Source organism: Cryptotermes secundus, unplaced genomic scaffold (assembly GCF_002891405.2).
Source record: "Cryptotermes secundus unplaced genomic scaffold, Csec_1.0 scaffold248, whole genome shotgun sequence".
Taxonomy (NCBI): Eukaryota; Metazoa; Arthropoda; class Insecta; order Blattodea; family Kalotermitidae; genus Cryptotermes; species Cryptotermes secundus.
The window spans coordinates 977,335-998,614 of NW_019737984.1; the positions used below are offsets into that span (position 1 = coordinate 977,335).

A 21,280-nucleotide genomic window follows, 5' to 3' on the forward strand; every position below is an offset into this window, starting at 1 on the left:
AACCTCCTCATACTACCATTTGTTCACCTTGCGACCTTAGACGAAATAAGAGAGAAAAGGATGCAATTATGTCTCGAAGTGAGTGTTTGGATACGCAGGTCGAAGGAGTTGCAATGAACGTGTTACTATGTTTGGATAAACGTCATGTAGATCGATCGCAAGAAGTCTCAGAAGGAGACAGAACAGTATGAAAATGGGTCTCAGTTCCCTCCCACCCCCTCAAAAAAAAATTCGGCAATAAAAAGTTGTCAGAACTGGTTTAGGTTGAGGTCGAATAGCGGACATCTTTGTTGGTGGTTTTGCACCTTCAGATTGTGTTACCATAGAATTACCCTTAGCTACTATTTCTACAGGTCTATTGTCACTGGATAAAGACATGGAAAGCAGCATTCGCTTGCTGGTATATCAGCGACCCACGTGCTTTTCGTACATTATCATTCTGTTCCCGGCGCTACCAGATTTTCTAGGAAGTAGTGAATCTGGAACGAGGTCCACTCAGCCTCGTGAGGATAATTGACGAGCTATTTCAAGGAAATAGTGGCTCCTGTCTAGAGAACCGAGATTAACGGCCGTGGGGATCCGTTGCACTGAGCACGTGACACCCTCTATCAGCAAAAGTTGACACTAACATCGCCGACAAGCGGCGGTCGCTCGGGCGGTATAGTTCGCTTGCGGACTACATGCCACGGAATTTAATAATCTCTCAAAATGAGAGGAGGCATTTTCCCATTCGGAATAAGGAGACCACTGGCATAATGCTGTTTATTGCTTCTTTCCATAGCTTTGAGGTTACATTTTTGCTTCGGCATTGTTCTTCATTGTCCCTTACTTAATGCATAGTCATGAAGGCGAATAGAGAGCGTGGAGGTAAATTTTGACGTATGGGTCATTCCATGTGAAGTCATTCAGAGAGGTCGCTCACCATTTTTAAAAAAATTTAAATTTTGTACACTTATTTCTACATATTTTCACACCTCAAAAATATTTTTCAAAAAATTGTAATCCGCTCGGTTCTCCCGGTACAGCCGTTTTTATAATGCGAAAAAACACGTTTTCGGCTCAAATGGAGGTTTGCGTTATCTTCTGTATCTCTATAGCTGTTGCAGCTAGAGACTCAAATGAAAAACCAATTTGTTCCTCATAATATGAGCAACAAATCATATTTATTACAAGGTTTTACCTAACTCACTTTCTCTAGATGTAATTAAGCTTGAAACTTACCTATCGATTTTGGGAAAAACGCTATTTTTGACCTTCATAAACCAATGGGAGGGGGAAAGTATCAGATCTGTGGTTTCCACCCTTTGTTTTCTCCTATATGGAGAACATAATCGCATAGTTTTGAACACCGTACCTATTTTCTAAAACTTTTCATGAGCTTCCAAACTTTGCTCTGGGCCCCAAATCGGCCATATTTAACGTCTCATATCTCCGGTGGCGAAGTTCCGAAAAATTTTAAACTCATAACAAATAATGCTCTATTCTAGAGTAACATCGAGTTAAAATTACAACTTTGATATTCAACTAATAGCGAAGTTTTTATAATGCGAAAAACGCGTTTTCGCCTGAAATTGAAGCTTGCGTTATTTCCCATATCTCGATACCTATTGAAGCTAGAGACTCCAATAAGAAACCAATTTGTTCCTCATGNGAGTGAATCCTTATAATGATGTGATTTGTTGCCCATATCATGAGGAACAAATTAGTTTTTCATTGGAGTCTCTAGCTTCAGTAGTTATCGAGATATAGAAGATAACGCAAACCTCCATTTGAGCCGAAAACGCCTTTTTTTCGCATTATAAAAACGGCTGTACCGGGAGGACCGGGCGGATTACAATTTTTTAAAAAATATTTTTGAGGTGTGAAAATATGTAGAAATAAGTGTACAAAATTTGAATTTTTTAAAAAATTGTGAGCGATCTCTCTGGATGATTTCACATGGAATGACCCGTATTGAATTCACGGCTGTATCTTGTTTCAACTCTTTCATTACCACCTAAGATGTAAGGATCACACGAATCCCATGAATTATAAAATGAAAAAAGGATAATCTGTTTTATCGAAGCCAAATATACGGCGACCTCAGGCTCACGATTAATTCATATTCAAAGTTATGTTACGATCGGTGGTCAATTGGCCAGTCTGTCTTGGCGTCAAACTCCACCTGCTGCCCAAGACTAGAGTGTTAGTCAGAGTGGCGGTTTACTGCCAATCAGTTCGTCTTGGTGACAAGCCCCTTGAGACCCACAACCAATATTTTCTTTTTTCAGCTGAACCCTTGCGGTAATAGTCCTCATGTAACAGCCTCTCTGATGAGAGGATGGGTTTGTTTCTTACGAATATGCTTGGTCTTTCGTCAAGTGTACGTACCGCACACATAGCATGTTACTGAAAATTCTTTCTTTTGCACTATATACAAATCCTCTGTCAGTACAGGCTTTGCAAAGCAGATCATGCGTCTCGTATGCATCTTATTCTACAGCGGCACATTAGTCACTTGAATGGCTGCGTGTCTATTCTTTGCTGCGGAAATGTGTTTAACGCGCCGTTGCCTAGCAACGGCTGCATTTATTTGTTCCTCTATTCCGCCTTTTAGTCGTCATGTCACATTATGTTAAAATATACAATAAGTATATATATAATTAATTTCATAAGTCATACGATAACCGTCCCCAAAACATATACTTATCATTTACTATATGTTTCGACCGCATGCGGTCATAGCCAGGTGATATGCCACAAAGTTGGTTAAAACATATGCTCATATATGTTGAACGTACAGATCCGTTACAATGTGGCAATGTATTATAAGTAGATAATCAAGAATTGTCGTATCTAGGTCCAATTTTACAAAAACCTAAGTACAATATAGTAGTAAGGTAAAATTGTTTAAGTGCTTAATTAATTAATCACCACGCCATGAAGACGTATGGGGAGCGGAGGTATAGCTCCAACATTCTTGACCTCGGCACTAGGTGGAGGTGATTGGTCAGCTTCAGGCCGCTGTCACTTTACCCTCGGGGAAAGAGCCCCCTATACACATTGCATAGGAGGCGGGGTGAGTCCCAGAGCCGGTCTGGATATTGTGAAGAACAAACATTTTCTTGCCTCTGTTAAGAATCGAACACCGGTTATTCCAACTAGTAGCCGTCGATATACCGACTGAACTAGTATCTCGGCTCACAATACTCGTAGTAAAAATGTAAAGTTGTCCCTATGCTTAACTCATTAGGCACTACGTCATGAAGGCGTATGGGGGAGTGGATGTATAGATCCGAATTTTCTTGACCTCGGCATTAGCTGGAGGTGAGTGATCAACTTCACGCCCCGGCCGCCTAACCCCCGGGGAAAGAGCCCCTGGTATCCATTGCATGGGAGGTTGTGTAAACCCCAGGGCAGGTCTGGACGACTTTGAGAAGAGAAAATTCTTGACCATACTGGGACTCGAGCTCCGCTCATCGGTAGTACAGCCCGTAGCCAGTCGCTATACCGACTACGCTAACCCGGCTTCCATAGTACTCATTCAAATTGCAAGGGATCATGTGTGCGTGAAATAGTATAGTTATTTTCTCATAAGAGTACTCATACATGACTATGTACTATATAGAGTGTGGTCGCGTTTTATGTGAGGATGCATCCCTGAACACCTCGCATAATTCAAGACACGTTTTCTTATAGGAATAACGCATACAAGTATGTGAGTCTTGCCGATTTTTTGGCATTTGCATTGCTTCAAACTTTGTGCATAAAGTGCGACCGCACTGCTCTCGTATGGTTAGGTTAGGTTTTGGGTATATAACCTTGTGCTTCGAAGGATTTTAAATATGGGTTTTATTTGAGTACTGGTATCATTCTATTAGTGCAGCTGGAAAGCTGTTTTTTTTTTTCCCTTACAATGTAACGGCATTTGTCAAAATTGTAAGATATCTCCAGTGTTTGCTGCCAGATGTTAGCTGTCTAGCATGAATTTTCCTGCACAACTCAGCACTGCATACTTTTGTAACATTTTGTATTTATGTGTACAAACACGAAATTACCAACCAAGAATATATAATGTACTTTTATGTCATTCCCACTGCTAGCTGAGTAAACATTAACATGATGGACTAAAAGCGCAGTTGACAAAACACTGGTTTTGCTCCGTATGCATTATTTCGCAATTTTCCATCCTACCATCTACATCAACATATTCAGCTCAAGTTTCTGTCCAATTGATTGTTGAAAGATATTCTTAAATTCTGTTAGCTCAAAGATATTTTCTGCGTTACAACGTACCCCTTGACCTGGGCCCGTAAAAGCTTGAAAGGGCTAAGTCCACAATGATACTTTGAAATATTATTTTATTTTGTGATCTGTTCATTTCATCTGTTACACTATTTTCGTAAATACTTTGTATTTACAAACACTTCTTAGCATCTCCACCTTCAACATACATGAGTTCTCTAAGGGGATATCTATTGATTTTAGTGAGACTAAAATATTCTTGTTGTTTCAAGATGTTGTACATAAATTCTCCTTCTTCACCGTGTGATATGACGATTTGTACTTTACAGCAGTGTAGTAAGAGTCAAGATTATTAGTATTCCCTGGAATCAATCTTATGTAGTCACTTCAGTCATTTCTTTATGCTACCCTTTTGCTTCTGAATTTCAGACACTCCTGGGTCGTTATCACAAACCCCTTCCCATTGCCAATATACGTTGAAATTATCCACTTTTCCTTTCCCAGAGGGATTTTTCAGTATTGCTGAAAGTATTTTCAAGACAATATTCTTAGGTATTTTTATTGTCCGATCTTGGCAAACCATTGGTTTGGTATGACATTCATTGAATCCCATCCCCAATAATACATGGTGTCGCACACTGCATAATGCCATTTCATATCGAAGAGAAAGCTATGATGCCACAACACCATACCGTTTTATTTGCATAAAGAGCAGTTTCATTTCATTCGTCAAATTAGGAAGCATTTTAGTGGGCATCTTTCTTCACCAGATATTGTCCAGAATAGCCCACTTGAGAATTTTCAACCATGCTGAAGAAATGAATAGCCTTACAGAACCATTAATCAGAACTAGCAGCTACTTAACCAACATTAAGGCATGAACAAAATTCAAACAACAAGCACTGCTGCAGTGATGGAAGGCATCACGTGTACTGCATAAGGGTAACTCCCTCAGACTTTAAGCCAATATGTCGTGAACATGCTATTCCCTGTAGCTGATGATTTGTTTACATGAACTCTGTAGAGATTTCAGACAGAATATAAAGGAGTTTGGTTTTAGTTTACCAATATCCAAGTGTGAGTTCTCCAACTGGATTAATTTAAGCAGATCGGCATATATATGCAACCATGGTAACTGAGCTGACTAACCCCAATAAATAATCAACTTTTAACTAACATAAGTTATACCCTGAAAATGGCTGTCAGTGCTCTATCAGACTGCACAGCGTCACATGATTGCAATCTTCTCCAACCTCATAGGATTTGAGGTTTCCACAGCAGTTACTATGAACAGTACTATCTTTGGTGATGTAAACTCATAAGCCCAGTAGAAACCTACCTCTGAAATGTCGATGGGATTCTTGCAGGGTACACACTGCTATCCCAGAAGACTATGTGCTTTTCCAACCTCCTTTGATTCTTTCTTCTGGGGTCCAAATATTCACTTATATCAATTATTTTTAATCTGCGTACTTTTCTTGAATGTGAGACCACACTTCATACCCATACAGAGCAAGACACAAACTTGTAGCTTTAGGACTATGTACTAAATACATGTATAAAAAAATCTTGAGTCGATAATAGCACACATTTCTGTACTTTAGTCTGTACAGTACACAGCACAGAGACTGGAACAGATCACCGGGAAGTCCTAGGTATAGCATAACATTAAAATGGCCTAAATATAGACAAAAAACAAAAAATACAAGAGTTTTACAAAACTCTGTAGAATGAAATAAGATATCTCACATTCAATCAGTATTTTGATATAGTTCCATTAATCTTTATTTAATTGTATCTTTTGGATAGGAGATTGGGTGAACCCCAGAGCTGGTCTGGATGACATGGAGAAAAGAAAAATCTAGATCCTACTGGGACTTGAACTCTGACCCCTCAGTCACCCAGCCCATAGCCAGTCGCTATACCGACTACGCTAACCAAGCTCTTTATATGGTTGTATTATTAAAATATTTATTACTTTGGAATTACAAACGTTATTTGGTGATCTACTTTTGCATGAACTCTTTATTTAGTAATAAAGATAAGAAGTGGAAGCCCTTTGGACTGTTCTGATTTGTAATTATGAATCTATTTATATTCAGTATTTCATTTATCACTGTCCATTTTCCATTAGCAGACATTTTTCTTTAAGTTTGTGAAGCCATAGAAGAATGCGCTACTTCATTGACTCAGGATATGGATCAGTGAAGTGTTCTTGTCAACATGGCACTGAACTTCCCCTACCAGCCGGACAACTATTAGCTACTTAAGAAGAACTCTGCTGAATGGATTTAGTCAGTACATAGCAAGGTCCATTAAAACATTTAAAAACTTTTCAATCCTCACCTCTTCACAAATTGCCTTTCCAGCAGATAATAACCCTGTGTTGGTTATCTGTATAGATGATATGCAGTGGCTATTCAGTTCACATCATCCCTTTAGGCCATTAGGCAACCATCCTTATACCATGAACTTCCGTCCAAATGGGGAGCCAATGCCAGTGCTACCAAGAGATATAAGGGAAGAAGTCTCATATATTCATGACTTGTACACACTTATTTCTAACATTTAGAGTATTTCAGATTATAAAATAGGGTTAATCTGAAATGTTAATGTATTTAGGGGAACATGAATCAAGAACAAACTGTGCAGTAGCCTACGCACTTACATGAAGGTGCAGTATCTCCTGTGTACTTCCAAGTTCAATCCCAGGACAGTCCCTGTGGGATTTATGTATACAGCATGCCTAAGGCATGTTTTGTGATAGCAACTATAATCTGAGAGAAGCTCATTACCCATCTATACCTAACCCCTCATTCTTGATCCATCAATATTTTATCACAACCTCCTCAGCGTTCAACTGGAGGATCACAGCTGACCAGCATTTAGTTGATCTCAGAACATGGGAGACTGGTTCTTCAATTTATGATCCAAGAATTATATATTCATTCATAAAAAATATCTGCTTAACAGTTTGTCATAAAGATTTTCCATCCATGAATTGAATAGGTGTACGTGTGAAATTAAATGTAGGATTGCCATGGCAAAGGCTGCATTTAGCAAGAAGAAGAATCTTTTTACCAGCAAATTGGACTTAAATTTGAGAAAGAAACTAGTGAAATGCTACATTTGGGGCATTGTTTTGTAAGGGGCTGAAATTTGGACACTTAGGGCAGTAGATCAAAAACACCTGGAAAGCTTCAAAATGTGGTGCTGGAGAAGGATGGGGAAGATCAGTTAGACCGATTATGTGAGAAATGAAGAAGTGTTATTTAGAGTCCATGAGTAGAGGAATATCCTATACGAAATAAGAAAACGGAAGGCTAATTGAATTGGTCATACTTATGCGGTAACTGCCTTCTAAAAGAAGTTATTGAAGGAAAGATAGAGGGGCGGATAGAAGTGACCAGAAGACGAGGAAGAAGATGTAAGAAGATGCTGGATGACCTTGGGGATAGAACAGGATATTCTCATTTGAAGGAGAAAGCTCTAGATCGCATCAAGTGGAGGAACTGTTTTGGAAGAGACCGTGGACCTGTCGTATTGACAAATTACAGATGAATGAATGAATGAATTTTATAGCTTGTTCCAGAAAATTCTTGTAATTTTAACAATCTGTTCACAGGAACCAAATAACACTCCTTCTATGGCGTCCCTTACAAGAAACAATAGTCCATATATGGGAAACAAAAACAGAAGACAAATTATTATGTAGTTTTTATTAAGCAATTATCACATTTGAAAGATGATGCTGTATTGTTATGTATTACAGAGTAGAGTAAACATTTGGAAAGAGTATTACAGAAATTATTATAAATAAAATATTAAGATTTGTGTGTGATTAGTACATTCATGATTATGGGCATGGCATATCTCCTTTTCCAAAGCCATGACTGTTTGGCTAGCCAATGAAACAGGAACTATCAAATTATTCTACAAGAACAAAGAATGAGAGAAACACTCACAAATACTTTTAACACTGTGAAAAACATTGACAGCAATCTTAGAAAACTACTCCCACCAAAATCCCCAACAGAAGCACATTACTTAAACATTTGGATGGCCAAACCTCTTGAATGATGATGTGTAAAATATTCAAATGTAAATTATACATTTTCTAATACATTTTTTATAAGTATTACAAGTATTATGTTTTTGGACATTATCCGTCATCCTGTCTATTTTCTAAAAAAATCGCCCTGTTTATTTTTCAAAACACATTTCGGAGACTGGATTCTGTCCCTGTCCTCAGGTAAAACCTACCCATTGGGTCCAACAGATAGAGCTAGTCCAGAGATAGGGACTAGCTCAAATACTATTAGACCCAACTGGGTAGGTTTTACCTGAGGATGGGGACAGAATCCAGTCTCCGAAACGTTGTTTTTTGAAAAATAAACAGGACGATTTTTTAGAAAATAGACAGGATGATGGATAATGTCCAAAAACATAATACTTGTAGGAATGTACCAACTTTTAGATCTTACACTGTTTACAATTTGTTGGCAAATATGATGTTTCAAATATACTGTTAAACTGAAATAAACACTTAACTTGATTCTAACAGAAAAATTAAAATATACTACACTCTGTATAACAAATGCTGTAGATATAAAGTGATTGTGGTAGATTTCAATTTCTTTTATTATTTGTTAGAATCAAATTAAATGTGAATGTGTAGAAATATACACGTATATTTAATGCTTTATTTAGGAAAAGGTTGTGTTATTCAGATGCTTGACTTTCATTTTAAGTGATCCAATAAAAATATAAAAATATTTATAAAATGTCAAATTTAAAAATGGAAAGGACACAATTCTTGTTCTACTGAAGTACTTCTACATTCATAACTTCAGAGCAGGAGAAAAGCTGACCATAGTAATTTAAAGGGTAATCACTTTTTAAATTGCAGAACAAATGTTACTCATTGTTAGCTGTTTTCATATTTTACAATTAGCATTTGAACATTTCAAAATTTCACATCCAGAGATAAATGTGAAATGTGCTTATGTTAGAAACTCTGATTAGATATTTGGTAACTATTAATGGAAAACTCCCTACTTATGAGGTGATATGCATGCCCACTTTCAGAATGGTTCACAGTTGTATTCAGGGAAGTTATTAACCTCCAAGCTCAAAGCTTATGAAAGTACAAAAATGAAATATCAAACTGGCAGTCTCTGTAACAACCATATATGGAAATTAATATGGTTAAGCACATAATAATAATAATAATAATTTTATCTCAGTTCACCACAACATTGATTCCTTTTAGGATCACAGTATTTGGCAAATTGAGATGATGATTTTGTTGAAGAGTACTGGATCCTGAATTCCTTCACTAACTTGAAGATTTTAAATTCTTCCAAGCAGTCAAATTAAATATACAACATGATGTGGAAAGGACTGGGAGAATTACATGAAGCATATGTATACGGAATGTTAATGAATCAATTTTTCTTTAGTAGAAGTGGAGGAAAACAAATGATAAGCACATTGCTCCCAGTCTTTTCACACAAGAGCAGAGTGGACACTCTACTCTAGAACATACATTACACATATTCTTGCACTCTATACACTTAATATTTATAATATATATTATATTTATAGTCATATATAAAACTCACAAATCCTCCAATGGCTTAACACTTTTACCTTTGCAGTTTAATGGAGATGGAATGACCTCTAGACATAAATGTAAGTATTAAGGGGTGCAGAATGGAAATATTTTGTGGAATTAGCACCAAATCTGAAAGGAGTTCAACTGAAGAAATTCTAAAGAAGAAAAGAATGTTCTAAATTTGATATAGAAAAGTAATTACAGTGTTAAATAATTATATACAAATTAGCTACCACCACCAAAGAAAAAAATCCCCTGCCTGCAATACTACATTATCATTGTAAGTTTCTCATACAGCCATCGGAGGAGATGACTACTACGAAAATACATTCAAGATCGTTATATTACTCACCGGGTTTCTGACACCAACATCTACAATCAACAATGCATTTTCAATATTTCTCATTAACACAGCACAATTAAAACAAACATTCACATAACAAAACATAGTGCACAACTAAGAGGAAGATGATTCATTGTACTGGGAAGAAGTTAATATTTCTGGTTGACAATGAAATTGTGAAACTTCATCCCTCTATCTCACTGACATTGTACACTACAGAAATCGGCTAAAGTTCGGTGTCAGGGTATAAAAATCAATCATAAAAAACTCATCATCCATTTCATAAATGGCATAAGTCACTATCGGTGGATTGGTTAACTTCTTGAATTCAGTGATACATCGCTAACCAGTGAATCTCCTGCTAAAATTAAATATAGTTTCATGATTTTGCACATCATGTCCTATGTTTTTGGTTTCACTTGTTTATACAGTCACATTAAGAGAGGTAGTCTGGTGATGGCTCTGCTACAGGTTCTGGTGTTGTGAAAAGTGGGTTGGGGAATTCAGGTGGATGGGGAAGAGGTCCTGTTGTCTTGGGTTTCCTCCTGTAGGCCATCAGCCAGCATGACACTGCTACAGCTACTGCTACAAGCGCTAACAGTGCTGTGATCACCAAAGCAATGATGAAGCCTATCATTGACACACATATGTCCTCCATCTGCTGCAGATCAGGTGCTGCAAAATAAATTAGTAAGGACAATTAATCTTGGCATTTAAAGAAATAACAATACAGAAACATATCTTCATAAGACATTTTCAAACAATAATAACAACAAAATAATAATATATTAATATAACTAAATGAAATTCATCAGCAAATTATTACCAAAGAAATGGTCCCAAAACACAAAAAAAAGATAACACTTTTATGATTAATGAGTCTCTAAAACCTTCTGAAGAGATCTTAAAGTTTGTGATGATGGTATTGTAACAGATCTGATCAATGCATTGCCAGCAACAGCTCTGTAAACACAGTGCATTGCTAGGTTATGCAAAAATGGAGGAGGCTGTGTTTTCATTGCCTGCGGTGACATGACAACAGGAGACAGTGATCACATGACATTTGTTTACTGTTGGAATGTAATGCCATTATATCTGCATGGAAATGTGTTCAGCTAGCTGCTGTAGAGAAGCGGGTTGTACAACTTCGTTGTTCCACTGTTGCATGCTGTGTATCACAGGGTGTTTATTGAGTGCGTTCATATGTCACAGTATATTAATATAATTATTGAACTTCTTTACAGTATCCATTATCCAAAAATTCAATAATTGTTTTTCTGAAGACAGCTGATTTACTGTATTTTTGATAACAGAAATGTGGAATCTTGATTTTCTAGTTACGAATTTTAGATTTTGGTAGTTTATATTGTTCTAATGATTTATATTGTTGTATTTCACAAATAATGAAAACGACCTTTGGTCTTTCTACAAACTGAGTTGGGGACAATAATCTACAGGGTGTCCCAGGAGGAATGTGCCAGATTTCGGGAGGGTGTTCCTTATGTTAAAGTATGCCAATACAACCCAAGATATCTGTGTCCAAAGTTGAACGGTTATGGAGATAATGGCCCAAGAAATGTGTGGTCTTCTGGTGGGTCCACGCACTGTACCTGTCAGCTGACAAGTCTTATCGATGTTTGTCCTTGAGTGTGGTGATGATGCTTCACACTAGCTGCATACAATCGCATACCAGAATGCGCAGTCAGCCATGTTACATCAGTGCTTGCCATTCATGTGTCATGTATAGTGCTTGGAACCCTAATGACAACTATGACATGGCATAAGAGATTTTTGTAGTTCAATTTAATGGCTTCATGTTACTCACAAGTTAGTTTGATGTTACATACATTATTAACATTACAGAAACCACGTATTCCTCCCAGTTTTAATATATATTTGGTAATCAACAAGTGTGTAACACCTGTCAAAGTTTCACACTTCTTTGGCCATTATCTCCATAACCAGTCAACTTTGGACATAGGTGTTTTGGGTTATATCGGCATACTTTAACATAAGGAACACCTTCCCGAAGTCTGGCACATTCCTCCTGGGACACCCTGTATATAGTTAATTTTTATTTGTCAATCTTATGGAATATGCCAATGTATAATATATTACTGACAGAACACAGTGCCTTACTCAAGAGACATGCATTGCCAGGCTGTTCAATTGATACTTTTCCTTTTTCCTTTTAGCAAACCACTTGTTATTTATTTTAGTTGCCGTATGACTAGAACTTTCCAGGGGAAAGAAACAATCTTCTTATTATAAATTTTTACTCATAGAAGCCAGAACAAATGACTACTGTACTCCAGTAAGAGGTGTAGAGGTAACAACTCTGATGCTCAATAGTGTCACTGAAAATTATAAAATACCTTCTGTTGGATCAACAAATCTCTCCTCACGCCTTTCAAATGTGAGAATAGCATTTGACTGGATGGTAATTTCTTCTCTCAGTTGACCTTCATAAACAGACTCTGATACACCAACATCTGTACTGTTTCGAGGCTCTGCAATCTCACGTCGTCGTCGTCCAAATGCATTGTAACCTCGGCAGTTCACCTGTAATAATTTAATATATTTTAATAAAAAAAATTAACTTAAGTTAACCTCACAGTTTCAATGGAAGTAAAGGGTCTATTTCTCATTCCTGCTTCATGTAGTTTCATTTTATGACATTTCCAGTATAATTATTATATTAGTCATTTCAGCTTTATGCAAACATGTATTTATGCTGTATGTGCCTGGGTAAACTTGAAGTAAATAAGAGATTATAAAATCTAGTAACATGTAACATGTGTGAATGGCATAATGTGGTGCAACTAATAGCACAAATAAAATGTAGAGTAAAAAAGCAGCAGAAATTGAGTTAAGAATTCTTCATATGGGTCAGTCAGATTTAAAAACAACAAAGGTAAAATGTCTCAAACTTTGGAATAAAATAACGTGAGTTAAATAACGATGCCAACCCTTGCACCACGAAGGAATGCCACAACGCTAGATACATTATGATGATCATCTCCTAAAACACTGAATAACTTTCCATGACGATGCAATGCTTGGTGGGTTTTATCTTAATGTGGGAATTCCTGCAGAATGTGTAAAATGGTATTGATTATCTGATAAGACATGGACTGCATAGAAAATACTGCATCCAACAGTTCTTCTATTGTTGTATGTGTATTTATTGCCGCAGGAACTTGTCTACTGAGGCACTGCCTCGCAATGATAGAGGGGATACACAGACACAAAGGTTTGGGTTTTCAGAACGGTCTCTGCTTGCTCCTTGTTGTGCACCTCCAATAAGAGCATACAATTCTTCAATTGGGACACATCCTTGACTGTGTCTATAGCCTTCTGAATATACCGTATTTACGCATGTATAGGCCGCACATTTTTTTGCCAAAAATTCAAGAGGAAAACTGGGGTGCGGCTTATATTCGAAATATTCAAAATCACACTTCATTTAAAAAAAAAATATATTCATAATTAGTAATACAGGGTGTAATACTCCTGAAATAATATTCCAAGAAAATTATTTTTTCTATAATTTCTGTCTGAAAATTATGCTGCGGCCTATACATGCGTAAATACGGTAAACTGGGGTTGCCCCTCTCATTGTATTCTCTGCATGCCTGAAACTCTGAGTCTCTTTGTTATCAATCTCAGTACCGGCATTATAACAGGGACAGTCTTTGTAGCTGGGACAGCAGATTTTTCTGATTTACCTTGTAGTGATAGTAGTGATAGTAATTTTGGGCACACTGGAGCCATTTTGGTAGGAACAGTCAGCATCAGCCTGCCACTGGGAAGGGGGAGTCAAAGTGAAGATAGACACATAAATCTTTTGGTCTGTGCCAGTGTGGAGACCTCAGCCATGAAACGATCTGAAGAAATAACCCTAAAGGCAAGTCCTACACAATGAGCAAGCTGTGATTTTATGCCTCTACCATGACTTCCCAGTCTGTCATGCAGACATATGTATGCCTAAGAAGCTTACATGGCTCCAGAGGATTTATGGCTGATTATATCTCAGCTCCCAGTCAGCAGTAACAAGTCAGCATGGCACACTGAAAGCAATGGTCATACAGCCTGATGGCTGTAGGCATTGAATGGGATACTGCATTATGGCTAAGGATCTAACGTGAATTTGCATAAAGGTTCAGTGAGGAGGATCCACTCAATCTTCATCTCTTGAGTTTCCTACTGGACATATAAATTGCACATAAGTTGCACCAAAACCATGGAGATAGGAAAAATCCTTGCTGGTGAGGTAGAGGTTTAATAACATTAATGCTCTAACAACTAATAAATAAATAATCGTAGAACAGGAAGATGAGGTACATGGTAAGACCCTGTATGGGGATGGTATGTTGAATATGGGAATGATGTGGTGGGTGTTCAGCATGCAAAGAGGGCCAATAATGCATTATAATGATAGAAGGTGGAAAGGGAAATGTGAAAGCCTCCTTTGCACCTCCCTGTCAAGATGCAGAATGACCTGCCTTGTTGGGTATGCTCAAATAATTGCTAGTAATTAGGAGAATCAAAGTGTACATAAATAGAAATCTGATAATCTAGAGATACAACACATCCTTGCATCCTTTCCTTGGCAACTATATATTAGAATGCACTAATTTTCAAATTTGATGCATATACTTCCCTTGTCTTCCTGCCTGAATGCCTTACAATGTACAGTTCTATAAAATTGCCTAAATTCAGGGTTTACACTAATTTGTATGATTATAAGAAACCTTACATATTTTCAAAATTCAAGATGATAGTTATGGTCGATGAAACTACAATTTAAAACATCTATGGCAGTTGATAGATCTGAAGCTGAACTGGGGAGAACCTTAAATGGAAGAAATTTAAAATGAGAATATTTGGTTTGAACTATGACATACTGAAGAATAAATGAAAACCTTCTATAGATAATATAAATGTATATTAAAGGGGCTTTCTTTTAGTATTTAGAAGCACTAACAAACAATGTACCACAAGGTCTGCCTTCGCTGTCTTATACAGTACTTACCGGTTGGCATTTTCCAAAGCAAACTCGGATATTACATTGGAATCTGATGTTATCACTGCTTGGGAACTTAAATGCATTGAAACTGGCCAGTAAAGACTGGGTGTCAGGGTTGTAATCCCATTCACCAAATATTGTAGGATCAGTTGCACAACCATTTTCATCCGTTACAACATATTCATTTTCTACACTGTCTTCCATTGTTTTGGCAATGCAACTACGTGCAAATCCACCATAAATACCTAAAATTTGAACAGAATAAGTAACAAATTAATGTATTAATTTAAATGTTACAAATTGCTGAAGTTTACTACCGCATGACAAACCATCGTCAGTAGAGCACACTCACAGTTATGCAGTATAAAGTTGAAGTGAAGAGGAAGAATGAATAATGAAAATTCACAAACTATCCAAAATTATCTTATTTGAACATTTGTGCACATTACTTCACACATTTCTGAGACTAGTGCTTTTGTTGTATTGCTTGAGATTATGAGCACATGATGTCACCAAGTTGTGTATACATTGCTTTTGAAAAGTTTGTAGGTCTTATGTACAGAAATTGGAACTCAGTTTCCCATATATATAACATTATATGCAGGGCAGTCAAAATGTTCCCAGAATTCCCCTGCAGACGGAGAACGAGAGATAAGATAGCGCACAAACTGTTGTGGTGGGAAGCGCAGCATGTCTGCTCGCAGGCACAACAGGTCCGGACAGGTTTCAGTGTGCAGTGTCGTTACTGTTCCATTTGAATTAGACGTAAGTGTTGGTCATTCGGCGCAATGTCGCAGTTTGAACAGCGTGTGAACATCAAGTTCATGTGCAAATTTGGAAAATCTACTTCAGAGACGCTATTGGCCCTGCAGCAAGTTTATGGTGATACTGCACTAAAGAAATCTGCAGTTTACAACTGGTTTTCCTGGTTTAAGAATGGACAGAAGACATTAGAGGATGTCCAGCGCAGTGGGAGACCTTCGACATCCAGAACCGAAGAAATGATTGGAAAAGTGCGGCAACTGATTTGATGTGATCAAAGAATGACCATCATGGAGCTGGTACTGTTACTGGCCATTTCTACTGAAAGTTTTGCAGAGGCTGCGAGATGCAGTTTGGAGGAAGTGGCACGACAAGTGGCTTCTGCATCATGATATTGCACTGAGCCACACATCGCTTGTTGTGCAGCAATTCCTCGCCAAGAAAAACATTCCTGTCATCACTCAACCACCGTACTCTCTGGATCTCGCTCCGAGTGACTTTTGGCTGTTCTCTACTCTGAAAATGGGCCTCAAGGGGACACGTTTCACAACCATGGAGGACATCAAATCGAATGCAACGGCTGAGCTCCAGAAGATTCCAAAAGAAGCCTTCCACCGTTGCTTCCAGCAATGGCAAGATTGATGGAGCAAGTGTGTGTGCACACAAGGGTCCTACTTTGAAGGCTATTAGGTAAGCATTGCCGTATGTCCTACCATTAGAGTGCTATACCACCATTCCGGGAACTTTTTGACTGCCCCTCGTATACTGTTTCTTACTGAAAACCATCATAACACAACAATCAATAATACACATAAGTAGCTATAAGAAATATTTTTGCTATATGTTATGGCCTTCAAAAGGCCATCATCAGGCAAATACATTAAACTTTTTGTTATTGAATTGCATTTCAAATATAGGAAACAGTGCTAAACTTCCAAGTGTATACAGTGGTATAAAATGATACGAGTGAATATAAAATATAAATTACAATAAAAGTTGAAGTCTTAAATAACCAGTTACATAGTGAAAAGTACAGTTAAAAGTTGTTACACGTATTATTGATTGTTGTGTTATGACAGTTTTCAGTAAGAAATAATATATGATACACAAAAGGATGTATTCACTGAAAAATACAACATTATAGTTGATGGTTAAGTCCCCATGTCAGGCCACAATAGCCTATTTAAAATACAATTGTGCTGAAAAATATGCAGTAGGAATGAAGAGTAGCAGACAGCAATACAAAGCCAATAGCTGGGAAAGGAGAAAGGTAATTGAAGTGAACAGGAAATATTTTATTTACTTGAATGATGACACTGTTTTCCCAGTTAAATTAAAATCTCTACATAAATTGTAACAATATTTTTTTTCTGAATGAAAGTTTACTTAAAAGAAATGTTGTGTTGTATTTATAGATTTTGATTTAATTTAATACTGAATGTTATTAATATATATAAGTGAAGTCCAAAATAGTACAATCAGACTATACTGAAAAAAAAAAATCAAAGAACATAGTGTTATAAGCTTTTCAAGAAGAGGCAACCTGTTTTGTAAAACTGAACAACACAATACTCTTCTCTGGGCTTGAGTAGCAGAAAATGAAGAAAGTTAATTAATCTGCATGAATTATTACATGCAATAAGAAAAATAATTAAACATCAGCAATGTACTAATGACTGAGATAAATTTTTATGGTAATACTTTTTCTATAAACTGGTCATTTTTGAGAATTAGACTGCAAACATTTAAAAGAGAAAGACCCTCTAGTTACTTCCCTTGCTAATAGCTTCAAGCATGATTGATTTGTGTCACATAATAACAGTAGACCTTGCCATGCTTCATGGATAAATGTAGATGATGAGATCCAAGTTTAAATTTGAGTAATATTCAGTGCAGCTTATGTGGGTGGCTCATTCAGGAATGTTTCTACTATAACCCATGGCTGCATGAAAGTAATGAAGGTTTTATGCAATTATACTTGAAAATCATTACTGTCATATCTTTTACTGGGAAGAGGGGGGGGGGAAGCTACTCACTTGCTGGCTGAACTTCAACTTGTAGCTGCAGATTGTCTCCGATCTCAGCTTGGTTTATCTCCTGTCCTGTCTGAGTTATAATTTTCATGATGCATGTGGGTGGTGGACCAGTGTTAGCTATTGTTCCTGCTGTTGTCAACATGGATACATTGAAGCCTAAGGTTACATTCTGTTCACCAGTCTGATATACGCATTTTATGTGATAGGCCTGGGCTTCGAATGTCACAAGCTCAGGATGTTTCTGGATGACAAGGACAAAGCTTGCCTGACCCTGAAAAAGTAACAAGCTCAGTTACAAGAAATGAACTGATAACATCTTGAATTACATTTGCCTATTTTTAACCATGTTCCATAGTTATGATGGATAATTCTGATGTGTTTTAATGTAAATGATTACGCATTATAATACTAACTATACATTTAATTCCTGGCACAATAGGCCAGAAGTGGCCGCAGTACAAGGGACTTAGTCCCACCCCACTAGCAATAAAAAAACTATACATTTACCTAATACAAATTGAATGCCTTATGCAGAGCAACTGCATGATAATTTCAAGTATAAATTTGAGACTGAAACAGGCCTTGTCTATGAAAAAAGGAAAAAAAAAATGTTATAAACTTAAGCTGTAGTGAAACAAACAACACGCAGAAATGAATATATATGGTACTTGCATTAACATGGATGAGTCCACATTTGCCAAAGTTGACCTTGAAGATCTCTGTGTAAGATGGGGAATCTTTAGACAGGGTGATTACCCGTCGACATTGTTCATCTCTGCTGTGTCCTTTCACATAAAGAACACCGTTGAAGCCTTGTTGTTTAATAAATATAATTCCCACTTGAACTCCATCTGACAGACAGTTCACTTCCATTTTTGGTTGTGGGAAATCCGTACGGGGTCGTAACTTGAGATCTGCAAATTGAAATTAAATTTCATGAGACCCTAGACAGTATTAAAGTACTATGAACGTGACCAACTCCATGGAGTAGGTCACTTCTTGAGAAGCAGAGAGAAGCTTAGGTGGTCAAGAAAATCCCATCTTATATGGAATCCAAAATTTCAATAATGAGTTTACAAGCATCTGCCTCTCTACTCTATCCTGAGGTAGTTGAATCCAATCCATACTTCTACACAGTTTAAGTCCATTTGAACATTATCTTCCAATTTATATCCTGAGCTCCAAAGTGGTTGCTTCTTTTATTTAATCACAATTAAAATTCTGGGTATGCATTTTTCATCTCAAAGACCTACAAGACTTACAAGAATATATCATTAAAATGTCTATGTATAACACAGTCCGTCAATTGTTCCTTTTTCTTCCACTTATACTCTAACATAACATGTTTTGGCCATAGATGGCCATCTTCAGGTGTCTTAATATATCAAAACTGCTACACTGCATTAATATGTGGTAAAATCACATGCTGTAATGCACTTAATAAAATAAAATAAAATTCATTAAAATTTTCACCACTTTGGTGAAATTGTATTCCACCTTACAAGGGACATCATCCATTTGTTTAGAACTATATGTTTCTCTCCATGTGTTTTGTTCCGGTAGCTTGCTCTTCTGTTCATTAGCCCGTTGGTCTGTTACGTCTGCAAACTTTAATTTTCAAAATGCCACATGTTAATATTGTTTTGATTGTTGTTGTTAAGGTTATGATATGTTATGTTGGTTTACTTTATACTCACATGCCCCTTGTTTGTATGTTGTTCCCTCTAGCAGCATGTGGTGTTGTCTTCACTAGTGCAGATGTGGTGTGTTTGTTTCCGTATTTATATGCCATGGTTGTGTAGAGTGGGGAATGGTGGTATTTTGTGTAAATTTTGTATAATTATTCAAATACAGGGTGTGTGTATTAATATTAGTGTCATTCATATGTAGATTTTCCTTAATGGTTTTGTAAATAAGATACTTCTCAATGCCATATGTCTGTCCAGCGTTCAATATATGACTTGGATATCCGGAGTTACTATTGTTACTTTTTCTGTTGTGAATGTGTTCTTTATATCTGGTCTTAAATGTTCTTCCTCTGTGTCCAACATACTTTAGTGGACAATCCAGGCTTTTCATTTGATAAATTCCACTTCTACTACATTTATCTACAGTAGAAATTTCTACTACAAGCAAAGAATACATAATAAGCACAAATCTACATACTGCATCCAATGTATGCATTTCCAAAGTAGTCAGCAACACAGTGACACTCTGCTTTATGATTTGAAGCATTGCAGAAAGAATGCTCTCCACATTTTTGAATGGAACAAGGGTCATCACAGGTCTTTGTCACAAGGTTGCAGTACTGATTGTCCAGGCATTGATCATCAGATTCACATTCTATATGTTCATCTCCTAAAACAAAGAACATAAAAAATATTGCACAAAACCATAACACTGGGTCTGTCGTGTTTACTTTAAAATTGTATGACTTCTTAACACAACATTTTTATTATGGGCTACAGATGCTAAGATATAAGTTGTTAAAATATTAATGCTTACAATGTAGTGAACATTTGAGACATATATTATTTCTGTCTGCTTTAGCGAGTGTGTTTCTATTTCATTAATATTTTCAAGAATAAAATTTTTAAATACATATTACAACGAATGAATGAATTCAGATGCCAATCTCAGTAAGAAACAAGTAGCAGGCATTTTCATTCTCATTTCATAGCTTCTTCAGTCCTTTCATGTGAATTATTTAAATTGGTGTAATAATTTTTACACAACTGGACATAGAGAGATCTTATTCTTAATTTGGTATGTGTACAGTCTGTTCGTTGATTCTTATGACCAACTTTTAGCTTAATGATGGTGTTTCAATTACATAAAATGAGATGGAAAGATCATGATTCGTTAGTAGCTTAGGATTTGGAGCAAGGTAGTTTTTACTTATTTTAAGATACTGTACCAGCACTCACTTAGAAAGACAAAGTCATTCCATATTCCGTATTGAGGGGGTGGGTTTCCCCATGCACTTAGACTGGTTAGTGGTCCATTGTGCGTCCCCCTTTAATTTCTACTGTCTCCATACCCTACCAGTACTGGTGCTTACTATCAGCTCCTTTCTGCCAGCGAGGTTCCTACCTCCTCTGGCAGTGGTACCTAATACTTCCCCCATCTACTGGAGGAATTGGAAACTACTTGGGTGGGAAATTTGCCTAATTTTGCTCAGAGGTCTCCTAGAGACATGAGGTTCTTTTACTTGCCGTAAATCTACGACACGGGACCCACGGCTTAAAGTCCCTCCCGGAGGACTTGTT

At 36.9% G+C, this 21,280-nt stretch overlaps 1 protein-coding gene across 2 annotated transcripts in view; it reads right to left on the reverse strand.

Annotated features, from left to right (window-relative positions):
• Nucleotides 1-8,634: 8,634 nt before the first annotated feature.
• LOC111870586 overlaps nt 8,635-21,280 on the reverse strand; it is a 107,189-nt gene continuing 94,543 nt past the window's right edge. For both annotated transcript variants that reach the window (XM_033753905.1, XM_033753906.1), the window contains 6 exons: nt 20,178-20,369; nt 18,684-18,925; nt 18,012-18,282; nt 15,220-15,458; nt 12,560-12,746; nt 8,635-10,859 (listed from right to left, as the gene is read on the reverse strand). In XM_033753905.1, coding sequence (XP_033609796.1) covers nt 10,621-10,859; nt 12,560-12,746; nt 15,220-15,458; nt 18,012-18,282; nt 18,684-18,925; nt 20,178-20,369 — 1,370 coding nt within the window. In that variant the 3' untranslated portion in view covers nt 8,635-10,620. The remainder of the gene's footprint in view (nt 10,860-12,559; nt 12,747-15,219; nt 15,459-18,011; nt 18,283-18,683; nt 18,926-20,177; nt 20,370-21,280) is intronic.